This window comes from Vicugna pacos, chromosome 5 (genome assembly GCF_048564905.1).
Source record: "Vicugna pacos chromosome 5, VicPac4, whole genome shotgun sequence".
Lineage (NCBI taxonomy): Eukaryota > Metazoa > Chordata > Mammalia > Artiodactyla > Camelidae > Vicugna > Vicugna pacos.
In genome coordinates, this window is record NC_132991.1 from 69,183,665 (window position 1) to 69,196,324 (window position 12,660).

General features: G+C 42.2%; 1 protein-coding gene across 1 annotated transcript in view; it reads right to left on the bottom strand.

Moving 5' to 3' along the window:
- Positions 1 to 1,828: 1,828 nt before the first annotated feature.
- Positions 1,829 to 12,660, bottom strand: part of CDK15 (cyclin dependent kinase 15) — a 75,530-nt gene continuing 64,698 nt past the window's right edge. Inside the window, exons 13-14 of the mRNA XM_072962117.1 lie at positions 4,440 to 4,582; positions 1,829 to 2,073 (exon numbers count right to left, since the gene is read on the bottom strand). Coding sequence (XP_072818218.1) covers positions 4,473 to 4,582 — 110 coding nt within the window. The 3' untranslated portion in view covers positions 1,829 to 2,073; positions 4,440 to 4,472. The remainder of the gene's footprint in view (positions 2,074 to 4,439; positions 4,583 to 12,660) is intronic.

The window sequence follows — 12,660 nt, forward strand, 5'->3', positions numbered from 1 at the left end:
AATTGTTTTAATCATGTAGTATGTAGCCTTTTCAGTTTGACCTCTTTCACTCAGTAATACACGTTTAAAGTTCCTCCATGTCTTTTTATGGTTTGATAGCACCATCTTTTTTTTTTTCCATTTGTTTTAGTGTTGAATAATATTCTATTGTCTGGAAGTACCACAGTTTATTTATCCACTCACCTACTGAAGGACATCTTGGTTGTTTTGAAGTTTTGGTGATTATGAATAAAGCTGCTATAAACAACTGTGTATAGGTTTTTGTGGGGACATAATTTTTCAGCTCCTCTGGGTAAATACCAAAGTGCACAACTGCTGGATCTATGGTAAGAGTGTGCTTAGTTTTATAAGCCAAACTGTCTTCCAAAGTGGCTGCACCATTTTGCATTCCCACCAGCAATAAGAGTTCCTGTTGCTCCACATCCCTGGCAGCATTTGGTGTTTGTTGTTAGTGTTCTGGAATTCGGTCATTCTCATAGGTGTGTAGTGGTACACATTAGCTCTTAGTAAGATCTCAGTCTCTGGAATAATGATTCAATGCTAAATGTCAGCTGCCTCTTAAAGAGTTATGTATTCTACAGATTTGATAGGTTTGTGATGACTGGAAAGATCGCAGATGTTGGAGACAGCCAGACATGAGGTTCACACCTTAACTCTGGTGTACTATCATGGAGGAGTGAGTTTAACTTCTCTGATCCTCAGTTTCCTTTTTCGTAAAATGGAAGTAATAAATGAATAATAACAATACTAACTTCAATGAATTGTATGAATAAATTGTGTGCCTTCTCTGATTTTATTCAAGTGATTAATAAAAACGTTTGACCAGAATAGGACTCGGGACTGAACCTGGCACCACAGCACTGCCGGCCTTTGTCTAGGTTGTGTGACCACTGCTTTTGGAGCACATATATCTGCCCCATCATCCAGCCCCTCCAGTTTCATCTTTCAGGTATATCTGGGCAGGCTGCGGCAAGGGCCTTACTAAAGTCAGTGGTCAGTAAGGTAGTTTTTTTGGACTATTTGTATGCATTTTTTCCTTCTTCCATCTCAGACTTCGAGTGCATAGGCACTATTTTTTAAAATCCTCTCTTAATTAGTTCCTCCTTGTTCTTTGGAAGGAAATATAGAGTCTCTGGTTTCTAGGCTACTAGATTTCTGATCTCCTGAGTAGATGATCCCTAGATGAAGTAATTTGAGTCTCCCTGGCTTCTTTCAGAAGGACCCATTGTAGAAAATGAGCACGTGGTAGCTGAGACAGATCTCTCATTTTGTTTGAGACTCATGTGTGTGCACACACACGTGTGTGTCTGATGGTGCAAGAGGACTTGAATTACAGCTTTGGAACTCTTTGCTCCTATCTATTCAGTATCTCTACCATCAAATCAGAGCTGAGATTTCTCATCACTTTTGCTATCATCACAGACAATTAGGGTTCAGTAGAAGGAGATGGGCTGAAATTTAATTCTAACCAGCAGCTCAATCCAAACTCCTAAAGTTTGGCTGGGGTGGGGTGGCAACGTGTTTGATAATCTAGTTAGTGAAAGAAGCGCCCCTAGGAAGTCATAACAAAGAGTCTTAAGCAAGTCCTTTTGTTGGCAACTTTATCCAAGACACCACCTTCCCTGGAGACTTTTCTAAACTTTAGGCTAATCCTGCCCTTGCCACAGAAGTCCTTTTGTTGGGGGAAAATTGTAAGTGAACACAAGAGTGACAGGCCTCTGTAAGCACCAGCTCTGTCTCCAAATTCTTTCAACTGTCAGCCTCCCATCTGTCCTGTTCTCTTCTGGCCCAGGGATCTCTCTATCAAATAATGAAATGGGTGAAATTATTCAGAAGTCCTCTTCTCAGGTGATTTAAGTCTATATCTAATTTTTGAGCCAATCATTCAATTAAATTCTAGGCAAATAGCAACAGCAACAACCTTTCATTGCTTTTTCTTCAAGTATTATGTACTGTTGCCTTGGACATCATATTGAAGATGATGGTATAAAACCCTTGGTCCAGTGTAGAGTTAGATTTGGAGTTTCTTAGGAAGATGAAGCAAATTAAAACGGAAACAGCAGTAAGGTAGCCCTGGAAGTGAATGAAAAATTATTAAAAAAAAATCAAAATAATGAATAACATTTTACAGATTGAGTAAAGAATCCTCTTAAATACTATTGCAAAATTATTAATGGAATTATATATAGATATGGGTAGAAAAGGTGATAATTGATTTTAACAGAGGCAGCCTCTTTAAAAATAGTCAAAATCTATCTCCAGATATACAAACTACAGTTGTACCTCACCACACTGCTCAAAACACACCCAGCTTTGAAGTAATATGTGTATAAAGTGCTCGGCACGTGGTATTTACCCAGTAAAGTTTAGATTCATTTCTCTATTGTAGACATTAGTATCCATTTTTTTCCCCATATACCTGAAGCTTACATTTTTGAGGCTCTTTTGAGAGTCCTAATTTTGAGCCATTGCTGCTAGTTATAAATCCTAATATCCCAATTTACATTTTGAATCTCCTGGGAAGTGAATATTTTAACATAAATTCAATTTAGTGGAAAAGATTTACAGGCCCCACGTGTCCCTGTGATTACCACTCTTAGTCCCTGACTCCAGCACTCCCAGATTTCGCTGATCCCAAGCCGTTTATTAAACAGTTTAATTGCTCCAGCTTCTCCCTATTGTGGTTCATCTCCCACGGGTTTTATCTCCTTACATTAGCACCAAGGCCTAGGGACATCAGGAGATTGCTCCAACAGAGGCTAAATCTCCCGCCTCCCTTCTTCAACTGCTGGCACAGGCACCAAGTTTGTCACGCTGCATTTAATTGATTTTCAATTGTGACCAATTTATACCTACAGGTAATGATTCTTTGTGGAAAGTGACTATAGATCAGAGAGGCAGGGTTATCTCCCTGCCTTCTGGCTGCTTAGTAAAACAAAATAACAACACCAAGAGAAATCACTGTCACTGCTTATGGAGTTCCACCATCTGGGACCATTTCCATCAATGTCTTTGATAATTTTATGAAGGGCAAATCCTTCGTGTTATAGATTGTAGCTCAAGTACAGTCTATTCTCATAACTAGTGGGTTTTAAAGGGCATAATTACACAGTAAAATCTCTGCTCTAGAAAATATTTTACTTGGGAAATTCCACATTATTATTGTATTGCCTGTTGTAATTCCAGTTGTATATTGTCAAAATACAAACTTCAGTATTTCACAAAATGCTCTGAGGAACAGCTATAATTCTAAACTTCCTCGATCTTTCCAAATTTCTAAACACAATGATCTTAGAAGATCCAAAAGGCAGACATCCTTGATGTGTATGTGCCTTTAATAGACAAATTGGCAAAGAGCTGAATCCTGCCATGTAACATTGGGGCCAGGGTGGTGCAGGGAGCATGCCAGTTGTTACCATCCAGGCCCCAGAAGTCCTGTTAGGAAGCACGGCGAACTGTGGCTGCCAGATGCTCAGCCAAATCACCTCTAGGGCTGGCTGGCTCTGTGCATGGGTTCCACTTTGATTCCTCTATCTAGACTTCTGACCCCTCTACCCACCATGGAATCTCCAGGATGAGAAGTGTTTTTGTAACATCTAGGGACGTCTGTACGACGGTGGCTTTTGGAGTCACCCCACCTGGCTTTCTGTGCCCACCAGCAGAACTCTTTAGGGTGTGGTTGCTTTGGGAAAATCCTCCACAGCACCCTGTCCCCTCCTCCACTTCGGAAGGCTGGCTGCCCTGGGCTGACAGAGGAGACTCCCAAGGGCAGCTGAGTCTGTGACATTGTGGGTGGCTCCTGCCTCCCTACCAGGTCCTTGTGGTTCCCAGAACTCACCCTGGAGACGACTCCCTGTAACTGATGGTACAAAAGGTGTAGCCTAGGAAGCCTGTAGCAGTGATGACTGGGTCTACCTTCTGGGCAGAGCCAGACTCTGACCCAGGTCTTCTCTGGCTCCTGGTGGCAGGCCAGGTGGTAATTTGCACCACTATGGTGACCAACCATCCTAGTTTACTTGGGACTGTGTTAGTTTTAGCACTGAACATCCCAAATCCTGGGACACTGCTGAGTCGAGCAAATGGGGACAGCTGGTCACCCTGACCTCTGATTTTTGTCTTATCAGCTGACAACAGAACTCTGTAGTTAAGGGAATTAACATGCCAGTGAAGTCAAGTATTCCACATGGATCAGCTGAAGGCCTTATGGTGGGTGACCTGTAAATGCTGTCTCAGAAGTCTTATCACTCTGAGATAAGTGGGAGGTGGTGCATGCTGCCATCCCTTTTTCACAGCCTGCAAACCCAAGGCCCCGGTCCCCAGAGTGGGAATGAAGAGCTGGGCACAGAAGAGGGGCTCTGAACCCGTGGATCAGATCTTCACCCGACAGTGATGGATCTTCAGTTCCATCCATGAGGAGCCTCACTAGTGGAACCACTTACCTGCAAAGATCTTGGTGATCTCGCCTTTTCTTTTCACCAGCATTTGCTAAACCCAGCTGGGTGGTGACCTTTCCGGTAGGAGGCCAAAAGGTCACACATTTCTGGCTTTAGCCTCACTCCCGAAACTGTAAACAAAGACTCTTCTGTAGGGAAGAAGAGAGAAAAGCACCAACATATTATTTCCTGGGATCTTTCATGGTGTATTTTTCATGTCTGTTTCAATATTTGTCACCTGAAGAGATGTCAAAATGTGAGCCAGACTTAGCCACCAATAATTTATACTGACTCATGGAAAACTCACTTTACTGAACAGCTGTCAAGTGCCTCCCATTCAATTCAGTTCAATGCATATTTACCGAATGAACGCTTGGGTAAGGCATTATGCTTGATGTTGAAGATGGTAAAAATAGGAATAGAACTGGGAGCCACACACACACAATAACAAGGGCCAGAAGAGAGGTGCAAACAAAGACTAATGGCAGCCCTTGTCCTGAGTCTCCCAAGGAGCACAGGAAAAGCAGGGACAAGTGCCTTCTGAACCTTGAAGGATGAGGATGCTCTCAATGGTCAAGGACTTCCAGGGAGGGTACTCCTGGCTGAGGGATCAGTGCGAGCAAAGGCATAGAGGAAAGAAAGTGTTCGAGAGAACTGCAAGTCATCTTGCAGGGTTAGGGCAAGACAGACTAGAAGATAAAGTTGGGAAAATGGAAGGAAGTTACTATCAAGCCAAGGAGTCTGAACGTGAGTCCCAGTGATGACAGGTCATGAGCATCGTGCTGGGATACTATGTTTTGGGAAGTTTCAAATTCTGTTACATTAGATACACGTAGCAATCTATTTAAATAGACTCAAAGGTACAATTTTTGTAAATTAAGAAAAATGTTTTGAAATATATGTGTACTACCTGTGCCTCTGACCCATGTATTTGGCTAGCTCAGAATGCTGACAGTTTGCATTTTTATAAATGCCTGTGTTTGTTAAATGTGTGTTGTCCCTGGGTGCTTACTATGCTAAAGTTATGGCCCAAGTCCTCTGAAAGTTAACATTTTAAGGGGCTCATCTGCAAAATAAGGATAATAAAACTTCCAGGCAGGCTGCTCCAAGTTTAAAGAAGATAATCTATGCTAAGCATCCTGGGTTGTTCTTGAAGCACAATATATTTTTAATAACTAGTAGCCACTGTTACAAGCTTCAGCATAGATACCACTTGAGAAAAACATCAAGAATCAACAGCCACATTGTCAGCAAAGCACATCCACAAAACCAGCTCAGGACATCCTTGTACTTGGGCATTGCTTTTCTAAGGCTCACAAGCTGTACAAACCTGGGTTGTTCTAAATATCGCACAATCTAACAATAAGAGAAGCTCCAGCTTTGGTGCACCAGAAAATGCCTTCATAATATTGTTTGCTCGAAGCTGCTCACACCCTAGGGGTAGAAATAGACCTACAACACCGGCTGTCTTCACTGCCTTGGGTAATCTGTGGTCCTGACTCTGCAGTTGGTTTGGAATTATGCATTTGCTAGACTGGAAAGGGGAGACATCAAGTTTGGTTGATGAGCTAATGTATTTTCCCAGGTGCATTTTAATGCACAATTTTGTATTCAACTTTCTTTTAGCTCATGTCACAGCCTAAACAGTCAAACAGTTCAAATAAACAGCGCATGTTAAATCTTAGATTACTCTCAAATTGACTCAAGTCCAAACCATCTTGAGAACTTCCCTCAGGGAGAAGTGTCCTCTTGTCTTGGGGACAGTGACAGGAAGATTTCCCTCAAAAGCAGCAGCTCCTCAATAGCAAGGAGGGAGGGAGAAGAGAGAAGGGGGGAGACAGAAGGAGAGAGTAAAAAGGAGGGAGGGAGAGAAAAGGAAAGAGAGAGGGAGGAACATTGTGTGGCAGAACCGTGCTGGGAAAGCAACCAGTTAATCAAAGGGATTCCAATTTGGCCATGGACTGCCCGACTCTCCTCCCCAACTCATAGAAAAAGAAAAGGAAAACAAGAGGAAAAAAAAAAAAAGGAGGAAAAAAGCAGCCGAGTGGTTCTCCTGCAGCAATCTCACAAATGCAAAACCTTCCATTCGCTGACTCCTCATTAGCTTACTGAATCTGACAGCATAATTATCGCAGCTGCTTTGCGCTTAGAATAAATAAATACAAAAGTGGGTGTTTAAAAAATATTTTGAGAAGGGAAATTCAGGCATCTAGACAGTCAGTAGGACAAGTTTATTTAAAACTTTTAGATTCTTATGTATTTAGATCATTTCGGAATGAGATAATGAGATAGTTGTCTTTCAGTCTAATTGAGTTCCTGCGCTCCTGGCTGTTGGCTGTCACCGCTTTCCAACTCTGCTTTAACTTTCCGCCCTTTAGAAATCTGATCCTGGTGTCTCCATTTACTCTTCCTGGGCTGATAACCTGGTGAAGGCTTGGTGCACTCGAGTGCAGAAAGTGACTGAATGGGATTGAGGAGCTAAATAACCCTTCACAGGAAACAAGATAATCAAATCTCTTCCACTTGCCTGTAATGGCTGAAAGAGAAAGCACAAGTTGAAAAGAAAGCTTGGAAATTAAACCGTCATTTCAAAATGTCTTATAATTTCCCTCGTCACGTGGTTTCTCTGCTACTCTTACACATCATCAATCCATCAGCTGGAGTTGCTTAGTGCATTTAATTATGCAGAGTCCACACAGCCTCCGTGACTACGTGGTAATTTTAGCTCATGTGTATGTATACAGGCTTCATATCTTCAAAGCCCAAAGGATCACACAGTACTTTAAATTGAAGTTGCTAACTAACATGGAGTGCACTTAAAACTCTGACTAGGGGCACAGCACATATGCATTTCCGATTAAAGCAGATGATCTTTCCTTTTAAAATTAATTAGTGCCTATTTATCTTTTCCTCTCCCTCCCTCCTCTCATTCTCCCAGGACCACATTTATATGAACCCTTGAATTCAGTGAGTTAAAAGCTTTATAAAATAAACATTCTGTCAATCTGGGGTACAGAAAACTAGTGTTAACCCATTGTGCAGATTGAGAAATTGAGGTTTATGAAGACCAATAACGCATGTGATGCTGGGGGAAAAAAAAAGAAAACACAGGTTCTTTAATTCTTAATCCAGAGCTTGACTTCCTGTACCATGGGTCTTACCTCATTCCTTTGAACAATGAAGGCAGTATAACATCAACATTAAAGAAAACTTTGAAAAAGGGGGAAAATTACCCACAATCCCCATCAACTAGGAGAGCATTTTATTTTTGTACTCTACCTTTCTGTTTTGTTGATGTGCATAATACGTTTTCACAGGTGCATTATAATATGCAATTTTCATACTCGACGTTCTTTTAACTTGTGTCATAGCATAAATGTTTCCATATTAGCCCATGCTCCTGGGAATTACCGTTTTGCATGGTTACATAGTACTGTATGCTCAGTCAATATCACAGCATTTATTCAATCAGTTCTCTTGTGTTGAATACTTAGGATCGTTTCTTTCATCCTTATTTTAGAATTTTTAAAATTGCAGACAACACTGCAATGAATATTTTTATGCATCTAGGGTTTTTTTTTTTCCTGTTCAGTTGTTTCTTTGGATAATTTCCAGGAACCAAAGTATAGGGTTGAATGTTGTGACCACTTTTATGGCTCCTAATAGGTATGGCAGAATGCTTTGTAAAGGTTGTCCCCGCATATACTACCATCTGCAGAGAATCAATTTACCACAACCTCCCCAGCACTGGGAGTCATTAAGTTGAGGGGGAAAAATAACTACTTTAACAGTTATTTGTATTTATTTAATCACTACTAAGACTATTTATTCCCTGTGTTGGTATGTTCTTTTGGTTTCCTTTGTGCAAATTGCTATTTTATGCCTTTGCCCAATTTTCCATTGGATTCTTGATATTTTTCTTACAAAATTGAGTGAGAGTAAGAAAAAATAATAGCCACCACTGATTAAGAAATTCTAAAACCCAAGGGTGACTGTCTTTAAAAAAAAAAACCAAAGACAAGATGACATTGAGTATTAAGGAAGAGGTCAAAGGCATGAGTCTTTATTAAACATAAAATTGAGCCCTCTTAATTGTGAGATATTAAACATGTTACCTGGGGACATGGGGACTCTTCCCTGGGAAGGCTTTAAATTAAACACAGAGCATGAGACAGTAGAAAGGTCACAGGACTAGGAATCAAGATCTTGGTTCTAATCCCTGTTTTGCTACTAAATTCTCATGTGATCTTTGTCAAGCAGCAGTGAAGACAGAGAAGAAACTGGCTTGTGGAGTCTGTCCAGCAGTCAAATCGTGGCTCTCCTACTTACCAGCTGTATGACCTTGAGCAATTTACTTAGCCGCTCTTGGTCCCAGCTTTCTAATATGTAATAAGGATAATAACTCAGCCTTGTCAGTTGGCATATAGATTGAATGAGAATTTATGTAAAGTACTAGATACCCAATAAAGAGCAGCCACGTTTATTCTTCCCTGGCTGTCAGGGACGCATCGATATAATTAAGATATAGAATAGGGAGTCTCAAGACCCTTTTCTACTCACAGAGTCTCTAACTCTTTCCCGAAGCACTTATCTTTATTTGGAGATTCTTTCAGACCATGATGCTAACAACTTCAACCAACTTAAGAGCCTGGTAGGGCTGAGGGACTTGGTTTACCCAGACTTTTCCTACCAACATGACTCTATGCAGCAGCATCAGCCATGTCTCAACCCAACATCTGTGTTCTAATGTGTTAGAGTGGGTTGAGGACAACACTGAACATGGAAGATGAAGAAGTGTGTTATGGAGGACACTTCCTAACTTGCTTCTTAAGTATTGATTAATGGAGGATTTAAAAGGCAGAGAGAGTTGTCTGAGTTAGGTTATAAACTCTTAGAAGCAGAATAGGGTCAAGACACCTGGCTCAGAATCCTTCTCCCCTCTTCCCCACCAAACCCAACCTCGGAAACCTGGCCTGTAGAATGACAAAATATTCTGGTTAAACTTTGAATAGACTAGACAATAAAAGCAATAAACAGAGTAGATTCGAAATCATCAGCACACAAAGAGCTAAACTAAGCTTTACTATTACATGTTAAAGAATGTTTAAATTGTTGCAAGAAGGCAGACAATGGTAAGGAGTGGATGGAAACCTAGGATGGACTATAAGTCAGGAATGAACTATTCATATTAAAAAGAAAACACCTTCGATGATAGTAGCTGGCATCAAGAGGAGGATGGCATTCCTCTCCCTGGATATCCTTCCTCCCAACCACCCAGTGCCCATCAGCTTTCAAGACCCACTCACAATGCCATCCTGGATCCCCACAGCTGGAGTTTAATCTCACATCCTTTGGACTCCCAGAGCACTTCACATTTTTTGTATACTTGTCTCATTTCCTTAAGGACTGTAAGCTTTTTGAGGACAGAGTCCATGACTAATTCATTTCTGCATCCCTCAGTCTCTTATCTAACAGGCCCTCAGTAAATCTTCCATGAATGAACTGGAATGTAATTATCCGACTATGTTGGAAACATGAGTCTAGGATGGGTCCATGGTCTCAGAGATAAACAAAATAATTGGAATAGGTTCACAATAGAATAATGAAACAAAATAATTAAAAGGTAAAGGAAATAGAATCTATAATGGGTGCGCTGGGGGTGGTGGTCAAAGGAACTCAGCCTAGAGACGTGAGCTTTGGAAAGTGATAGCAAGGGAACTTCAAATATATTAGAGAGATAATATTAAGCGAAGGCCTGAGACAGCGGGGGAAGGTATAGCTCAGTGGTAGAGCACATGCTTAGCATGCATAAGGTCCTGGTTCCTGGGTTCAATCCCTAGTACCTCCACTGAAATAAATAAATGAATAAAAACCTACTTACCTCCCCTCAAAAGAAATTTAGAAAAATAAAATAAAAAAGAGAAGGCATGAGACAAAAAATTACTCATATATTAATGGGGCAGTATGAATAAGGCCTGTTGAAGAACCACCAAGTGTAAACACTAGGATGATGTGATGAAGGGCAGAGGTAAATGGCGCACTTTCTTCCATTCCCACAGGTACCAAAGTCTATGACGACAAGAAGGACTTTGGCAAATTGTTTCTGCAAAATTACTTGTGAAACAATTGCGAGCTTTTAAGTTTTTGGATTTTTTCCTAAGATGCTGAAACCTGTTTTAAAGGAGAAGGGGGATTTAGTCCAGGAAGGAACGGGAGAGACTCAAGTCCAGGATTTGGAAAGTAAAATGGGACCAACCCACAGAGAGAGACAGCCTTTGATGTCCTGACGACCAAGAACCATGGCTTAAGGACCAGACTCTTAAATCACGTGGCACTGACTGCCCAAGATGAAAAAATACTTTTGTGGATCAGTGTCTGTGGTTCAAAATGGCAGGGTTCCAAAATCAGTCTTAACTCTGCAAGGGTAACATTTGCAAGGCTCCCTGCAAGAACAGAGTGGAGCCAGTTTCTTGAAGGGGCAGCTTAATGATTTTCTGCTCCCCCCACTCCCAAATCATTAAGTGGCGTTCTTTTCCCAGAGCCCAAGTTCATGTTGAGGGCAAAGGGAATTAAACGAAGACGCTGAACCTGCAGCTAAGATTAGAGAGTTGCCGAGGGCCTAATTTTAGGTCCTAGCTGCCCCAGCTGACGTCCTGCGCTGCTGGCTCAGCCACGAGGCTGGCAAGCGTGGCCGTAAGCCGATGACTGAGCGGGACGAGAGTCTCCCCGGCCATCTGCAAAAGCAATTAGCTTGCTGTTGGGTGTGTTTTAAGAGGGACTACCAATAATTTCTCCTTCAACAAATGTTTCTTCAGGTGTTCAAGAGTCAATAAGGGAAAATGTCAGCACTTGGCAGAAATTCCCACACGTTTGCCATTCTAGTGTTCATGCTACTCCACTTAAAATGGTCTCCGAAAGGGAACTAACCCTAGAATTCCTGGATTTTCGTGGCAAGTGACCCCCCGATTTCCTCTGGCCATAAGCTTACTGCCACAACCTAGAGACAGTGTTGTTTGGGACCTCTCGGCTCCATGGAAATAGACACGGATGGATGGGAGCTACCCTTATATTTGGGAGTAGTTTCTGTGCCACTCTTCTGCTGGGTTTAAGCTGTCCTTCCACTCTTCATACAGTTCCCAGCCTCAGGTTTCAAGCTTAAATTGTCTTCCTCAGAGGGCAGACAATGAGAGCTGGCATCTCCCAGATCAAAGGGGAAATAGAAGATATTTTAAAGTGTCAACTTTGTTATCCTGCAACCAGAGTAAAACCGGAATAATAAAATGATACAAATACAACCCCCTAAGTGATTCCATACTGCCACCAGAGAGCAAAATTTCTTGTATAATTACAGTAGGAAAACTCTCCTTACAAGCCATTCACAATAGCAAGTCGTTTTTTTGCACAATTTTTATGCCTGGGGCCGCCCACCCCGGGGATGGAGAGCCTGTGTCCCTGTGGGCTGGGAACTGTGATAACTGGCTGGTGCTCCCCGTATGCAAAGGAGGCTGTTAATAAAGGCTCATTGCCATGGACAATGGAAAAGTAGGCTGGCACTGCCAGGCCAAGGGAGTGCACCCTTAGAAGATGTGCCCTTGGTGAGGGCCACTGTTCCCAAGGTGCACAAACTGGCCCCAGGGGCTGCTCTTTCTTCCTCTATTTTCCTTTCCAATTTTCTCAGTAGCTTTGCTTTCCCTGTCTTCTTGTCCACATCCTATCTATCGATCTGTCTCTAAACCTATTTCTGCACCCCCCCCACATGCACGCACGCGCGTGCACGCGCACACACACACACACACACACACACATCCCCGATCTGCCCCCCTTCTCCTGTCTCTTGGTGCTGGCCCTTTCATCTTCTCCCTCGGGGATTTGAGATGTCGCTGCAGGAAGTGCTTGTCGGCCGAGGCAGCAGCAGCAGAGCCCCGTGGCTTTGACAAACCTCATTTAATTGGGAGGAAGCCAGGAGAATTTGAAAGAACTGAAACATCCACGAAACTCCTTTTATCAGGCATAATTTAAACTCTGCATGGAAAAACCCCTATATGTATAAAGAAAAGTCAACTTCCCTCCTGCTGTGAGCACTCCTCGTCTCCCCCCAGCGCAGGCAGGCTCCTGCAAGAGTCCATCTTTTCATTTTTCTAAAAGTGTCAAAGTAGATTTGGGCTCTGTGGCTGGGTGAACAGAGAAGGAATACAGATCGGTCCCTCTCGTGGTACACCCACACGCG